This window comes from Ochotona curzoniae, unplaced genomic scaffold, assembly GCF_017591425.1.
Source record: "Ochotona curzoniae isolate NIBS_2020 unplaced genomic scaffold, NIBS_Ocur_1.0 scaffold_3208, whole genome shotgun sequence".
NCBI classification, from domain to species: domain Eukaryota; kingdom Metazoa; phylum Chordata; class Mammalia; order Lagomorpha; family Ochotonidae; genus Ochotona; species Ochotona curzoniae.
The window spans coordinates 5,064,732-5,079,659 of record NW_024467106.1 but is presented as its reverse complement, the minus strand read 5'-3'; the positions used below and the strand labels follow the sequence as shown (position 1 = coordinate 5,079,659).

General features: G+C 60.4%; 1 protein-coding gene across 2 annotated transcripts; it reads left to right on the top strand.

Moving 5' to 3' along the window:
- The first annotated feature begins 192 nt into the window (after positions 1 to 192).
- On the top strand, positions 193 to 12,086 carry SLC27A4 (solute carrier family 27 member 4). 2 transcript variants are annotated; one of them, XM_040963229.1, is made up of 13 exons: positions 193 to 520; positions 1,460 to 1,626; positions 4,033 to 4,427; positions 5,418 to 5,576; positions 6,372 to 6,441; positions 6,523 to 6,614; positions 7,351 to 7,460; positions 7,615 to 7,824; positions 7,954 to 8,080; positions 8,832 to 8,969; positions 9,143 to 9,307; positions 9,388 to 9,534; positions 11,307 to 12,086. In XM_040963229.1, the coding sequence occupies exons 2-13, from the start codon at positions 1,466 to 1,468 to the stop codon at positions 11,462 to 11,464; spliced, it is 1,932 nt and encodes a 643-aa protein (XP_040819163.1). In that variant the 5' UTR covers positions 193 to 520; positions 1,460 to 1,465; the 3' UTR covers positions 11,465 to 12,086. The 2 variants fall into 2 exon arrangements, with proteins under 2 accessions (XP_040819163.1, XP_040819162.1); XM_040963228.1 differs by having other exon boundaries at positions 193 to 1,626.
- Positions 12,087 to 14,928: the final 2,842 nt, after the last annotated feature.

Below are 14,928 nucleotides of genomic sequence, written 5' to 3'. Positions count from 1 at the left end.
GGCTAAAGCTCTGCCTCAGTCTGAGGGCAGCTCCGAATCGTGGGCTGGCGGTGCTGGCGAGGGCGCCCCCGCACCCCCTCACGCTGGCTCACGAGGGGATGCGGGGAGGCTCCTCGCCAGCCCCGGAGCCCGGGCGTGTCTGCGTGGTGCGGACTACACGTCCCAGCGTGCCGCGCGGCACGAGGCCGTCGCGCGCGCGGTGCCGGCTGGGGCGCCCGGGGGCCGCGAGCGCGGCGCTGCGGCTGTGGGGCTCGCCTCGCCTCTCCTCGCCTCGCCTCGCCGCGGGGAAGGCGCGGGAGGCGGCGCTGTGGCCGGCACGGCCGGTTTGGGGTTGCGGGAGGCGGGCGGGGGAGGAGCACGACGGAGGAGCGGGCGGGCCGGCCCGGCCGGGCGTAGAACGTTGCCTCAAACCCGGCTCTGTGCGCCCAGGGGCGGCTGATGCCCCCGGCGCTCCCCACTCCGCTGCCGCAGCCGGGCCGCACCGGGACGGGGCGCCGCCGCACGGCGGAGCCGACGCCGGGTGAGCCGAGGCGGGGCCGGTGGTGGTGGTGGTCGGGAAGCGTGGCGGGGACCTGCCGCTCTGTGCCCCGCAGCCGGGGGTTCCCTGCTAGACCTAGGGGCGAGGCCGGCCCGCTGCACTGGGGGCTCCCTCTGCGCTGCTCGCCTCGCCCCCCATCCTCCAGCATCCCGGGTCGGGTGCCTACCTGCCCGTCCCTCTGCTCCGGTGGGCTGCGTGGGAGGCAGAGAGGTCTGCTGAGAACCTCAGCGACCCCGTCTTGGGGGACGGGGATGTTCGCTTAGCCTCCGCCGCACCCCGACTTTTGCTTCTTGGGAGGAGGGAGCGGCGAGGTGGTCCGGGAAGGCATCCTGTGGGCCCGCCCACGTTCTTAGCCTGGCTGGGGTGAGGGGAACCTGTCCACAGCCTTGACCTTCAGCTCCTCCCAAGAATAGCAAAATCTAAGAAAAACCGGGTCCAGCAGCCGACCCCTTTGAGCGAATCCGAGATTCCTAATCTCAGCCCGGCGCGTGTGGCACAGTCAAGTCCTTCGGCGACCCCAGGCGCCTCCCCGACCCCCAAGACTGAGCCGCGTGTCTCTGATGCGGAAGATGGGGACACCTGCGCGACCCTCTTCCTTGTCCCCCTGGCAGTCACCTTTCGGACTCCCGCAGGTCTAACCTGCTGGCTCGGTCGCCCTCTGTCGGCCGGCCCAGCACGGCGCTGCCCCTTGCCGTGGGCTCCTCGCCCAGGAAGCCGCCCCCTTGGGGTGTCGTGTGACTTGCCTTGGTCATCCCCAGGAGCTTTCTGGATGAGGTGTGGAGGCCGAGGTCACGCTGCAAGCCCCTTGGGTGTCAGGGAGAGGGGGATTCCCCGTCCTCAGCAGTCACCCCACTCCCTGTGGGGTCATTGTGAGCTGCTGGCCTGGACTGCCTGACTCTCTGCACCCCCTTGTCCCCACAGGCCACGATGCTGCTCGGGGCGTCTTTGGTCGGGGTGCTGGTGTTCTCCAGGCTGGTGCTGAAGCTGCCCTGGACACAGGTGGGGTTTTCCCTTCTGCTTCTCTACCTGGGCTCTGGCGGCTGGCGCTTCATCCGAGTCTTTGTCAAAACCATCCGACGGGACCTATTGTGAGTACCTCCTGGCTCAGCCCTTCCTGGGGTGTCTCATAATCCCCCAAACCTCCCCCGTGGCTGGCCCAGGGCACCGGGGCTGCCCCCCACTCTTTCCGTGGCAGGTCACACCTGGTACCTGTATCTCCAAGGTCAAAGTCTGTTCCCATGGTAAAGTCCTTTGGTCCGGAGCAAGCTCAGGACTTTGAGATATGTCAGATAGCAATTGTGAGAGCAGGAGGCATGAGGATGCCCTGTAGCTCCTGGGAAGAGGGAGAGGAGCCCAGTGGGGGAGGAGACCCTGCCATTAGGGTGGCATGTGGCTGGCGGCGCCTGGAGGGCCCCGAGTTGATGTCTGCTGCCATCTGCTCCCTGCTGGGCACTGGGCACTGGGGAGGATGGGACTGGACAAGGAGACAAGCTTGCAGTTAGCAGCCCCTCTCACCTGGGTCGCAGTGCCTACTCGGTGAGCCATGGCCAGAGAGGCGGCTCAGCCTTTGTCCCTCTGGATTGATTACAAACAGGAGGCATCGAGGGGCAGGTAATTGGTGCAGCAGCTAAGATGCAGCTTGGCATACTCGCAAACTATGTTGGAGGGCCAGGGTTCGAATCCCGTCTCTGCTGCTGACCCAGCCTTCTGGAAGGAAGCCTCTAATGGCTCAGTGACTTAGGATCTTGCCACCCACATAGGAGATTCGGTTCAGGTGCCGAGCTCCTGGCTTTCTTTTTTTTTTTTTTTTAAAGATTTGTTTTATTTGTATTGGAAAGGCGGATATACAGAGAGGAGAGACAAAGAGGAAGATCTTCCGTCCGATGATTCACTCCCCAAGGGAGCGCAACGGCCAATGCTATGCCAATCAGAAGCCAGGAGCCTCTTCCGGGTCTCCCACACGGGTGCAGGGTCCCAAAGCTTTGGGCCGTCTTCGACTGCTTTCCTGGGCCACAGGCAGGGAGCTGGAAGGGAAGCGGGGCTGCCGGGATTAGAACCAGCGCCCATATGGGATCCCGGCATGTTCAAGGCGAGGACCTTAACCACTTGCGCCACTGCGCCGGGCCCAGCTCTTGGCTTTCGTAGGCATTTGTTTGGAGGTGAACTATCCACAAGGCAGATCTGGCAGCCTTTCAGAGCTGCTGAAATTGAAAGCAAATAAAAATGTCATTGCAAAGATTTAAAAAGGGGCGGGGAGTTGTTGAGTAGCCTCAGGGAATGACAGGAAGGTGGAGCAAGAGGAGGGCCTGGGCACCGCTTGGGGGACCAGAGCCTCGTTCTGGGGACAGCGGGTGTAGCTAAGGGTACCTGTGGGGTGTTGAAGGAGTCCCACGGGGGCCGAGGGGTCACTGTGGAACTGGGGAATAGGATGGTGGACAGGATAGGCCTGCCCAGCGGGGCTTGTAGGGGAGAAAGAACAGACAAGGCAGCAGCAAACTTGGTCTTTTTTTTTTTTTTCTTTTAAAAAATATTTATGTCAGGCCTGGCGGCGTGACCTAGCAGCTAAAGTCCTCACCTTGAACGCGCCAGGATCCCATATGGGTGCCGGTTCTAATCTCGGCAGCTCCACTTCCCATCCAGCTCTCTGCTTGTGGCCTGGGAAAGCAGTCGAGGATGGCCCAAAGCCTTGGGACCCTGCACCTATGTGGGAGACCTGGAAGAAGTTCCTGGCTCCTGGCTTTGGATTGGCATAGCATTGGCCTTTGCGCTCACTTGGGGAGTGAATCACCGGACAGGGGATCTTCCTCTCTGTCTTTCCTTCTCTGTATAATTGCCTTTCCAATTAAAAAATATATGTGTTTATTAGAAAGGTAGAGTTACAGAGAGAAGGAGAGGTAAAGTTCTTCCATCGTTGGTTCACTCCCCAAATGGCTGTAGTGGCCACCAGTCTGAGCCAGGATCCGGGAGCTTCTTCCAGGTGTCCCACGTGGAGGAGGGTCCCTAGACTTTGGGCCATCCTCGACATTGCTTTCCCAGGCCACAAGCAGGGAGTAGAGCAGGCAAGACACGAACCGGTGCCTATATGGAATCTTGGTGCTTAAAGAGGGAGGATTAGCCAATTGAGCGATGGTTCCAGGCCCAAGTTTGTAGCATGCCTGGTGCAACAGGAAGTGCCAAAGGCAGAGTCTGATGAACTTGGGGATGGGGCCCCAGAAGGCTCAGGTTGGAGCTGCAGCTTGAGAGGGTCCCTGAGCTGAAGCCTGGGCTTCAGAAGTCCGCTCAGCCACCATGTGCTCTGCAAAGAAGCCCTGGGCAGACCGTGGCACCATGACCTCCTCAGTTTCTGTGCCTGGCAACGGCACTGGGCATGCGTGTGGCTGCGTGGGAAGAGGGAGAGCGATGTGGCTCATTGGGTGGAAGAGGGAACAGGGGACGAAGACCTGGGCAGGGCTTTCTGCTCCGGCAGCGTCACTCCCTGCCTGTCCCCTCCGCAGTGGTGGCCTGGTGCTCCTCAGAGTGAAGGCAAAGGTGCGGCGGTACCTGCAGGAGCGGGCGACTGTGCCCGTGCTGTTTGCTGCCACCCTCCGGCGCCAGCCCGACAAAACGGCCCTGATCTTCGAGGGCACCGACACTCACTGGACCTTCCGCCAGCTAGATGACTACTCGAGCCGCGTGGCCAACTTCCTGCAGGCCCGGGGCCTGGCCTCAGGCGAAGTGGCTGCCCTCTTCATGGAGAACCGCAACGAGTTCGTGGGCCTGTGGCTGGGCATGGCCAAGCTGGGCGTGGAGGCGGCGCTCATCAACACCAACCTGCGGCGCGATGCCCTGCGCCACTGCCTCACCACCTCCCGTGCACGGGTCCTCATCTTTGGCAGCGAGATGGCCCCAGGTAAGCCCCGAGGGACGATACGGGAGAAGCCAGGGGATCAATGGTGAGGGGGCCTGACCTGGGGCTCCTGGCCACCCAGAAGCTGGAGATGCTGCACAAGGCCACGAATTTTCTGATCCTCTGCTCGCTGCCTCATGGCACCCACTGCACGCTGTCTTCACGGGGTTGTAGCTGAAGCACAAGCCAAGAGGCTGCCTCAGTGGCAGCATCCATGTGGCCACCTCATCCACTCCAGATTCCTCGCTGTGCTTGGGGGTCTTTGTTGCCCTTATGGGGCAGCCAGAGATGCTGATCTTGGTGCTTTACCAAGCAGCCGTGACTGTCACACAGCCCAAGGGAGGGAGCGAGAGCAGACTATATTTTGTGGGTGCAACTTGGGCTTAGGGTGCCAAGGTTCTGGAAGTGTTGAGTGGCTGTGCTGGGTCCAGGGCCCAGGCTTGCCCGCAGCCTCTCTATTTTTGTCCCTGCGCCCCCCGCGCCCGCACTGCTATGGCTGTGAGATGTTGAAAAGGAAGAAGGAAGGGGATGCTGGGGGAGGGGAGAGGGTCCCGAGCAGGCCAGCCAGGCCCGGGTGGCTTCATGGGAGAGTGGGGGCAGGTAGGTAGGACCCTCCCTCCCATCTTCCATACTGTGCCCCTTTGCTCCCCAGAGTAGCGTAATGCGGTAGACAGGCGCAAGCCTTAATGTGAGAAGAGCTCTCTCCCTTTTGGGGGGCCTCGATTGTTGCATCTGTCACATGGCCAGACAGTGTCTCTAGCTCCTTCCTGGAGATGTAGACACGTGACAGGGCTTTGGAGTGGTGGCCAGCAGCTGAGAGATGTCTTGTTGCTGTCAGCATTGAGTTCCCAGGGGCTGCCCCAACCCCATGGCCAGCCCTGGCACAGTCGGCTTCCACAGGCCGCCCAGCCCCATGGCCAGCCCTGGCACAATTGGCTCCTGGGAGCGCAGCGCTTCCTGGCCTTCCTGTTGAGCGCCCCCTCTCTCCTGCAGCTGTGTGTGAAATCCATCCCAGCCTGGACCCCTCCCTCAGCCTGCTGTGCTCCGGCTCCTGGGAACCCAGCGCCGTGCCCACTGGCACAGAACACCTGGATCCCCTGCTGGAGGCTGCCCCCAGGCACCTGCCCAGTCGCCCTGACAAGGGCTTCACAGGTGGGCTTCCTTTCACACAGAAGGTTCTAAAGCCAGAGTTGGAGTGATGGCCTCAGGGCCAGAAGGCCTGGGCTCCTGTGCAAGCTTGCCACATGTCTGGGACCAGTCATGTCCCTTGTCTTTTCCCATCTGGGAAAATTGGACAGCAGCCTTGGGACTCTGGAGTCCCTGTGACATGTGTGATGTGCTGGGCACAGAGCTGAGTGCATGACAGCTCTAGCACTTTGATTTGCGGAGCAGGCTGCCCTGGTGCCTGGCACCAATGGGCCGTGTGGACCCTGAAACACTGCTCCATAAGAATTCTGGCTGGGGGAGGGTGAGGGTTGGGGAGTAGGTGAGGGGCAAGACCCTCTGGATGCTCACCTGGTCAGTGCAGGACCCTGCTGGGTTCCAGCTGTAAGGATGCCTTGCCAGGCCTCTTCCTGCTCGCCTCGGCACTGTACCCTCCTGGGTCCCTGGGCTCGACTCTCTCCTCTCGCCATGAAGCCTCACAGCTCGTGCATTACCCGGCGGCCCAGTGTCGGGGCTGACAAGCTGGATCTGGGTTCCTGTGCCGGTTCAGCTGCTGCCCTTGTGTGAACCTGGGTGCCTGCCTTGCACTCTGGGCCTCGTTTCCCGTGATGTGACACTGGGGACAGGAGCAGAGCCAGCTTCATGGAGTAGCTTTGAGGGCTTCAAGAACATACAGTGGGTCAAGTCCTGGGGCTAAGCCAGGGCTCTAATCACTTGTGGTGGTGGCTCACCTGTCCCCGGGTGTCCAGTGCCCTTGCTGCAACCACTTGTGTCTGTTCTCAGACAAGCTCTTCTACATCTACACATCCGGCACAACCGGGATGCCCAAAGCTGCCATCGTGGTACACAGCAGGTAAGGAACAGGTGCACCAGGGTGAGTCCTTCTCCGGGGAGGAGGGGCACTCACCTGGTGTTTTGCCCTGTGCCCGGACAGGTATTACCGCATGGCCGCCCTGGTATACTACGGATTCCGCATGCGGCCCAACGACATCATCTATGACTGCCTGCCCCTCTACCACTCAGCAGGTAACCTTGGGCCCCTGTCCACCTCCTGTACCCCTGAGGACTTGGGACTCTCTCTCACACACACACACACAGCTCTTGTTGGCAGTGTGTTGCCAAAGAGACTTAGGAGCTTGGGGGTGATGTCTGAGTTCGTATCCAGACAGGGCCATTGCCTCCACCTCCATCTCCTTAGCTGGTCTCAGCCAGGGTGACCATACCAGTCCAGAGTATGTAACGTTGTCCTGCAGGGTTTCTGCGCTGGCCACATCCCAGTGTGTGCAGGCCTGCATGTCTGACGGTAGTGGGCTTGGGGGGACACAGCTGGATCAAACTGAGTGCCTGTCTCTGAGTTATGGGGGATGTCTGAGGCTGGGTAAGTGATGGAAACATATCCTACTCAACATAGGAAATGACGTGGTGAGTGGAAGAGGGGCAGGGAACAGAAGAGCAGCACAGGGGAGGTGGGGACCTCAGAAGGCTGCCTAGTTACCTGGCAGCTTGGGGCCTGGGGCCAGTTCCACACTGGGGAGCCATGGAAGGTCTGAGAGGGACAGAGGCAGTTTTGGCAAGGGTAGGTGGGACAGCGCAGATGGAGAGACCTGGGGGAAGGGCGAAGGAGGCAGTCCTTGGTCCCGAGGAGGCAGCCCCAGACCTGAGGAGTCGGCCCTAGGCTCTGAGGAGGCAGCCCCAGACCTGAGGAGGCTCTAGGGGCATGGTCTCTGTCCCCCTCGCCTCCAGGACCCTTCTGTGCCCTCAGGGAACATCGTGGGGATCGGCCAGTGCCTCATCCACGGCATGACCGTGGTGATCCGCAAGAAGTTCTCAGCCTCTCGCTTCTGGGACGATTGTATCAAGTATAACTGCACAGTGAGTGAAGGGGGTGGGGCCTGCGGTGTTTCCTCGGTCCCCGTCACAGCTGCAGCGTGTCATTCCCCTGGGTCACAGTGGAAGGCCCCTTGGGATGGGCAGAGGGCAACCCCAGGAGCCTCATCTCATGCCCAGTCCCCCCGCCCTCTTCCAGATCGTGCAGTATATCGGAGAGCTATGCCGCTATCTCCTGAACCAGCCCGAGCGGGAGGCTGAGACCCAGCACCAGGTGCGCATGGCCCTGGGCAACGGCCTCCGGCAGTCTATCTGGACCAACTTTTCCAGCCGGTTCCACATCCCCCAGGTGGCAGAGTTCTACGGAGCCACCGAGTGCAACTGCAGCCTGGGCAACTTTGACAGCCAGGTGTGGCCCAGACTGAAGATGGGCAAGGCCTCTACCAGGCCTGACCGCGGGAGGGCAGCTGGCCAGGGCAGGGGTGGGAGACCCACCCCGCAGCCCATGCTGGGAGACCTCTAGCCTTGTCCTTCACAGGTGGGTGCCTGTGGCTTCAACAGCCGCATCCTGTCCTTCGTGTACCCAATCCGGCTGGTCCGCGTCAATGAGGACACTATGGAACTGATCCGGGGGCCGGATGGCGTCTGCATTCCCTGCCAGCCAGGTGGGCCCCAGAAGGCACTTAGGGCTTGAGGGCGGCCAGTGGGGATGGATTGGCGCCATGCAGAGCAGGGAGCTGCAGTCAGGTTTGTTCTTAGGGCTCTAGAGTGTCCATTTCAAGATCCATTTTATTATTTATTTATTTATTTATTTGAAAGGTGAAGTTTCACACAGGAGAGAGAGATCTTCCATCCACTTGTTCACTTCCCAAATAGCTGCAGTAGCCAGGTCTGGGCCAGGCCAAAGCCTGGAGCTCCATCAAGGTCTCCCATGTGGATGACCAGGGCGCTAGTACTTGGGCCATTTTCTGCCACTTTCACAGGTGCATTCAGGGAGCTGGATTGGAAATGGTTGTGCCAGGACACAAACCCCACCCATATGGGATGCCAGCACATGCAAGGTAGCCACTAGGCTACCACGCTGGACCCCTATTTTTCTTTTTAATTTAATTTAAATTAATTCATTTATTTGCAAGATAGAAAAAAAACACTCAAGGAGAGACAGTTCATCCATCCACTGATATACTCTTTGGGTGGCTGGGAGCCAGGAGCTTCATCCAAGGCTCCCACATGGGTACAGAGGCCCAACCACTTGGGTCATCCTCCACTGCTTTCTCAAGTTCATTAGCAAGGAGCTGGCGTGGAAGTGGAGCAGCTGGAACCAGAACTGGCACCCATATGGGATGCCAGTGTCACAGGTGCCATGGCACCAGCCCGCACCTCTCACAAATCTGACCTTGCCTTCCCTGCCCGTAGGTGAGCCAGGCCAGCTGGTAGGCCGCATCATCCAGCAAGACCCCCTGCGCCGTTTCGATGGCTACCTCAACCAGGGTGCCAACAACAAAAAGATTGCCAAGGACGTCTTTAAGAAGGGGGACCAGGCCTACCTCTCTGGTGGGTCCCTCGCCCTGTCTTTCCTGGGCAAGGGGGAGGGGGACTCCTACCACCTGCAGAGAGCAGCATGCTGGGCTTCCCTAGTCCCTGCCCTGTGGCTCCGGCGAGGCCTGCCTGGCCCAGGCTTTTGGGCCAAGGCCAGACTGGTGCCAGCCCCACTTCACCTGCCACAGGTGATGTGTTGGTGATGGATGAGCTCGGATACCTGTACTTCCGGGACCGCACAGGAGACACATTCCGCTGGAAAGGGGAGAACGTGTCCACGACTGAGGTGGAGGGCACGCTCAGCCGCCTGCTGGACATGGCCGACGTAGCGGTGTACGGCGTCGAGGTGCCTGGTAGGTGTTGGGGCAGGTGTGTGCAGGGAGGCACCGCCAGGGCGCTGCCAACCACTCATTGTCCTCCTTGTTGGTGGCAGGCACTGAGGGCCGGGCTGGAATGGCTGCCATTGCCAGCCCTGTCGGCGCCTGCGACTTGGAGCACTTCGCACGAGTACTTGAGAAGGAGCTGCCTCTGTACGCTCGCCCCATCTTCCTGCGCTTCCTGCCTGAGCTGCACAAGACAGGTGCGTCCCTTCCCTGCCCTGGCCCTCTGCTCCTGCCCTCTGCACCCCCCTGCCGCGAGACCCCCAGCAGGCAGCTGTGCTGTGAGCTTTGCCTGCTGCCCTCCCTCCCCTGTGCTCAGTAAGTTGACCTCCCTGTGTTCACAGGGACACCCTGGCCTGGCAGGGTAGAAGGGGGTCCCTATCCATCAGTGCAAGCATGAGTTTTTGGGGAGTTTGTAGAGATGAACAGGAAGCAGCCATAGGACAAGGAATTCCCAAGATGGAGGGAACACAGGGCAGGTGGACATAGTCCCCTGAGACCTGGATGAACATGGCGATGGCATGGAGGGGTGGGAAGCAAGCGGGAAGGCATGAAAGGAGACCCCCCCAACACTGGAGCCACATGTGGGGCAGGCATGCCAGGGACAGGCCAGCAGCTCCCCAGAGTTCCAGGGTCTTGTGGGGCAGCATGGGGGAGGGGCAGTTTGAACATCCTGAGGGGACACGGGAGCCACTGAGGTGTTGGGCACTGAGGGGGAGTCGTCAGAGATGGTTGGATACTGCATGGTGAGGAGAGACCAGCAGGGAGGTGAGGGAGGGTTGTCGTGCTTGTCCAGGCAGGAGAAGGGCCTGAGCTGCAGTTACGTGGCAAGCCAGGGCCATCCGTCCACTCCCGACCAATTGAGGGCTCTTTGGAGTTCCTCTGGAGGGGTGGGGGCAGGAAGTGCCCAGGCACCAGCCCCTCCCCTCCCCAGCCCTTCTGCCCTTCCTGGCCTACCCTGTTGTGCAGCCCCTTCCTGTGGCTTGATCACCTTGATGGGGGCACTGTGCAGTAGTGGGCACCTGTCCCTCTACGGGGACTTGAGGCAGCAGGTCCCAGGACTTGAATGGAACACAGGTGCCAGGCCCATGGCTTTGACAGCCATCTTTGACTTCCGCCTAGTAGGGGCCTGGAGGCTGTGTGATGTCTGGTTTCAGACAGCATCCTGCCGAGCAAAGCAGTTCCCCTCTGGCTTGGCCCAGGGGCTTCAAGCAGCCACTTTGCCTGCAGGGTCCTAGAGGTCATTTTGCTTAATTGAATACATTTATGGCTCCTGGTGACAGTGAAGGCAGGTGCTGCACCTACCACACCCCCTTCCCAAGACCAACCTGATCCCAGGGCACTCCCTGAGGGCAAGAAGGGAGTGTTCCAGGCCACCACAGGCTGTGGTCAAGGCAGCTCATGGGCTGGCTGTGTCCAGCTCTGCAGGAAGGCTACGGCTCTAGCCAAGTAACACGAGGGGGTTGTCAGGCCCTCTTCTGGAAGCTGTTGCTGCCAGATGCCAGCCCTGCCACTGGGCGCTGTGCCGTGTGGCACAGGCCCTGACACATGCTGAGCACCGTGGAGCTGGAAGTATGTGGCCCACAGGCCATTCCACGCCACAAAGCTGCAAAGTGGCACAAGGGACACAGAGATGCCAACATTCATGTATCTTGGGGCCCAGAAAATGCTCCGGAGCTCCTGCCTCGACAGCCTGGCACGCCTCTGCCCACTAGGCGCTCTACTCCACATCCTGCTGGGGACCACCCCCAAGCAGCCACCCCTCTGCTGGGGGGGTAAGGTGGGAGGTTAATGCAGCCACTCAGGCCCACGTCCCCTGCTGTTTGTGACCAAGTGGGCTAGCAATGACTGGTCTTTGCCCACTGGCCAGAGCTGTGCCCTCTGCTCCCGCCCTCCTCTCTTCCCTGCCTCAATGGTAGTGGGCAAGTGCCTGGGAGCACAGGTCTCCGCACTAAGTCCTCTTCTCCCTCAGGGACCTACAAGCTCCTTAAGACAGAGCTGCGGAAGGAGGGCTTCGACCCGGCTGTCGTGAAAGACCCGCTCTTTTACCTGAACGCCCGCCAGGGCCGCTACGCTCCCCTCGACCAGCAGGCCTACACCCGCATCCAGGCGGGCGAAGAAAAGCTGTGATTTGCCCCCTCACATCCCTCTGAGGATTCTGGGCGAGGCCAGACCAAAGCAAGCTGGGCCTGGCACCTCCACCCTAAGGTGCTGACCCCTCCCCCCACCACTGCCAAGGGACTCACTGCCGCCTCCCTGCCCACCAACCTGTGGAGGTTTTCCGTGAAAGCCTCCTATGCAGGCTCCTTCTCTTAGGCCAGAAAGGCCCTCCTCTGGACAGTGTCTCGAGTCAGACAGGGCAGGGAGTGATCCTGCCCCAAGTGGGGGAGAGCAGGGAGCTTGGCTGGGACTAAGGCGGAGGCTCCCAGACTCAGGCAGCCCGCCAAGCGGGCATGGGCAGTGGTGGGCACTGAGTGAGTGATGGGAATGTCAGCCCAAAGCTGCCTCGCTTCCCCCTGGCCTGCTCCCAGTTCTCGGGTACAAGAAGATCCCATGTGGGCCCCAACATCCCCCTGTCCAGCAAGCAGTTGGGACGGAGCACCCGTGTCTCCCTGTACCACCGTCCTCCTCCCCTGGGGGGCCATCTGTCCTTGCTGTGTGTGGGCCCAGCTGTGTCACATCTCTGTCCCAGTCCTGGCCCAGCTAAGAGGGGAAGGGGTCAGGGGCCAATAAATTCCACCTTGACTCCTAACCCAAGTGGCTGCTACCAGGGCCCACCTGCAGCCTGCTCAGCCCCTTCACCTACTGGCCATGCCTTGTCACCCTGCACTCAGGGACAGGCAGGGAGCCAGCCTGACCCACTTGCCCGCTCCACTGGAGCCATTCTCCGTGAGCTTCAGGGTGCACATAGCTGGTGATCCCATCCCTTACCTGTGAGATGGGAAGAGGCAGCTAAGAGGATTCGGAAGCTAAAGGGAGGCATTGGGGGAAGGGGTGTCCCTCATGCCTGCTGCTGCCTGGAGGGTATTTCCAATTGCTGAGGGAGGGTGGGGCCTGGGAGAGCCAGAGTGAAGCTGCTTCACCAGCCCAGCAGCTCAGTGGCACTGGAATGCCAGCTGTCTGGGCCCCTACAGGAGTCACGGGGGTTGGAAGGCCACCGCCCACTGGGAAGGGGCTCCAGGACAGCCCTTGGCTGTGGGCAGCGTGAGTTACTGTGGGCCGTTTTTTCCATTGTTGAACACCACCCTGAGTCTAAAGCAAGTTTTATAAATAGGCTTTTTTGCGGAAAGAGCCAGAATTTGGAGTTTTAGGGTCACATGGCCAAAGTCACAAAGCAAATAGCAGGGCTGGAATGCAAACCCACACCCTGTGCCCTTCCTGGGCACCACCCTCCCTGCGGGGGCTGCTGTCCTCACACGCCACACCCAGATCCTGCAACTGACAGCACAAGTGGGGGAGGCCAACCCATGATATCTGGGGTGCCCTCTGAAAGTTATTACAGGTGGGTGGGTTCCTCTCCAAGAAAGCTGGGTGCCTTATGAAGCTATGCTCAAGGGTTTGTCAGGCACAGCAGCCATGCCCAAATGTGGCCAGCAGAGGGCGCGCAGGGCTTGGAGAATCCAATCCTGGTCTCAGAGTTGAGTGGAGGACGTGGAAAAGGGACCCAGGCAGGCTCCCAGCCCAGAGGACCTCAGTGGTAGGCCAGTGAGGGTGGACTCACACCCCCAGTATTCAAGTCCCGACCCTACTATCTGCCAGGTTCAGCCACAATCCTTCTTTGCCCTTGCAAAACAGCATGAGGAAACCTTACCTGGGGTGGGAGTGGTTAAGGCTGTGCTCTGTTCTTTGTGTGCAGCTTAAAAGAAAAAGGGAGGTGTGTCCAGGTTGGAGGACCGGGGGAGAGAGTCCCAGGTTGCAACCACGCAAGGGAGGGGAGTGAGGATGTGGCCTCTGCTTGGCATTTGGCACTGCAAGGTTTGCAGAGCCCCCTACTTCTTCCTACTGAGCAACTTCTAAAGCGGAGGGTGCCTCAGAGCAGGGAGGGAGCCAGCCAGGGCTGGGGTCTCCCTGGGCTGGGTGGGAGAATAGAAGTGCACCCATGGCAGGGGGTCGTTTGTGTAGTTCCTGAGGGAGCTCATCTTGGGGGGGCAGCACTAGGAAGCAGGAGGAATGGGCCCCTGGGTGGTTAGGGCTTTTTGGCACTGCTGTTTGGCCTTGAGGGCCAGCCTTGTCCCTTGAAGGGTGTGAGCTGAAGCTGCAAGCTACACACGTCAGAGCCCTGAATGAGCCAGGACCTGCTTCTGGGACTGAAGATGGCTCCCACGTCCCAAGTGTATGGACCCTTCCCTGTACAAGGTACCCACAGGGTTGGTTCTACAAACTCCAAACTCCAACCCAACACAAAGCAGGTGCAATTTTTTTTTTTTTTGCACACCAGACTTTTATTTCACAGCACTGATGACAGCTCACTTCTCAGAAAGCAGCAGCCAAGAAAAAGTGGTCCTCCCTTGGGTGGGGGCATGCAGCTCATCTTGGTAAGCGAGCCCCTGCTCGGGCCAGTTCGTGGGACCCCTTCTGCCAGTCCCTTACCCGGCTGCGCAGGTCTGATATGATGGCTGTGAGGTCAATGTTGTTCCTCTCATAGCCCTGCAGCTGGTCTTGGCGCTCCCCCATCCCAGGAGGAGTCAGGCTCAGAGAGGCCAAGTCGCCCTAAAGTCCAGAGCCTGTGCATTGCAGCCCTGGGGTGAAGGTGCACTCAGCCGCGTTTCTGAGCCTCAGCATTGCCGTCTGGAACAGGCCTACTGGGCCCAGGGAGGATGCCAGAGGCCAGCCACCCCGCCCCGGGACAGGCAAGTGGCTGGCCAGTCTGCTGCATGGGCTATCACTTTCAGCTCCTGGGAAGAAGGTTAAATACCTCCGGGAGGCTGGGCAGGCCAAGGGGCAGCCAGGGGGACTTTGAAAAGGGCCTGGATGCAGGGGGCCGGCCCCTCCCTCGAGGAGAGGCCGCTTCAACGGAGCCTAATGAGATTCTGCCCTGGGCTTTGGCGGCAGTTTAACCCGAGCCGGGCGGATTTCTTTTTCACTGATCTCAGCTTGACACCCAATTAGCACAAGAATGGGGGGGAGGAAGCTTGCGCTAGGCGCCTCCCAGCCTCCCGGGGCGCAAGAGGGGAGCCTGTGGGAAGACAAAGGGCAGCGGGCAGGGCGGCAGCCTGCACCCTCACCTCCCCCCACGGACCCCGCCTTTGTCTCCCCAGGAGCCAGGAGAGGACTGGGGAAGGGGCCCAAACCCCTGTTACCCTGTGAGCCCACAGGGGAGGCAGTGAGTAGGGGCAGGGACCCAAGGACACAAAAAGCAGAGGGTCGGGGGTTACGATATCAACACTTAGAGGTCTTTGGGGAGAGTGCCCATTTGGAGCCTCAGCTTTCTCATCTGAGAAATGGGATGACTGACTTGGCCCCTGTGAGGAATAAGGGAGCTCCTGCAAAGGGCCTGGCAGGCACTGCGGGTACTCGGCAGTGTAGGAACAAATGGGGCTGGTACACTGCATCCCGATCCCCTTGACGGCACAGGTCACCCTGGCTGTGCTCTG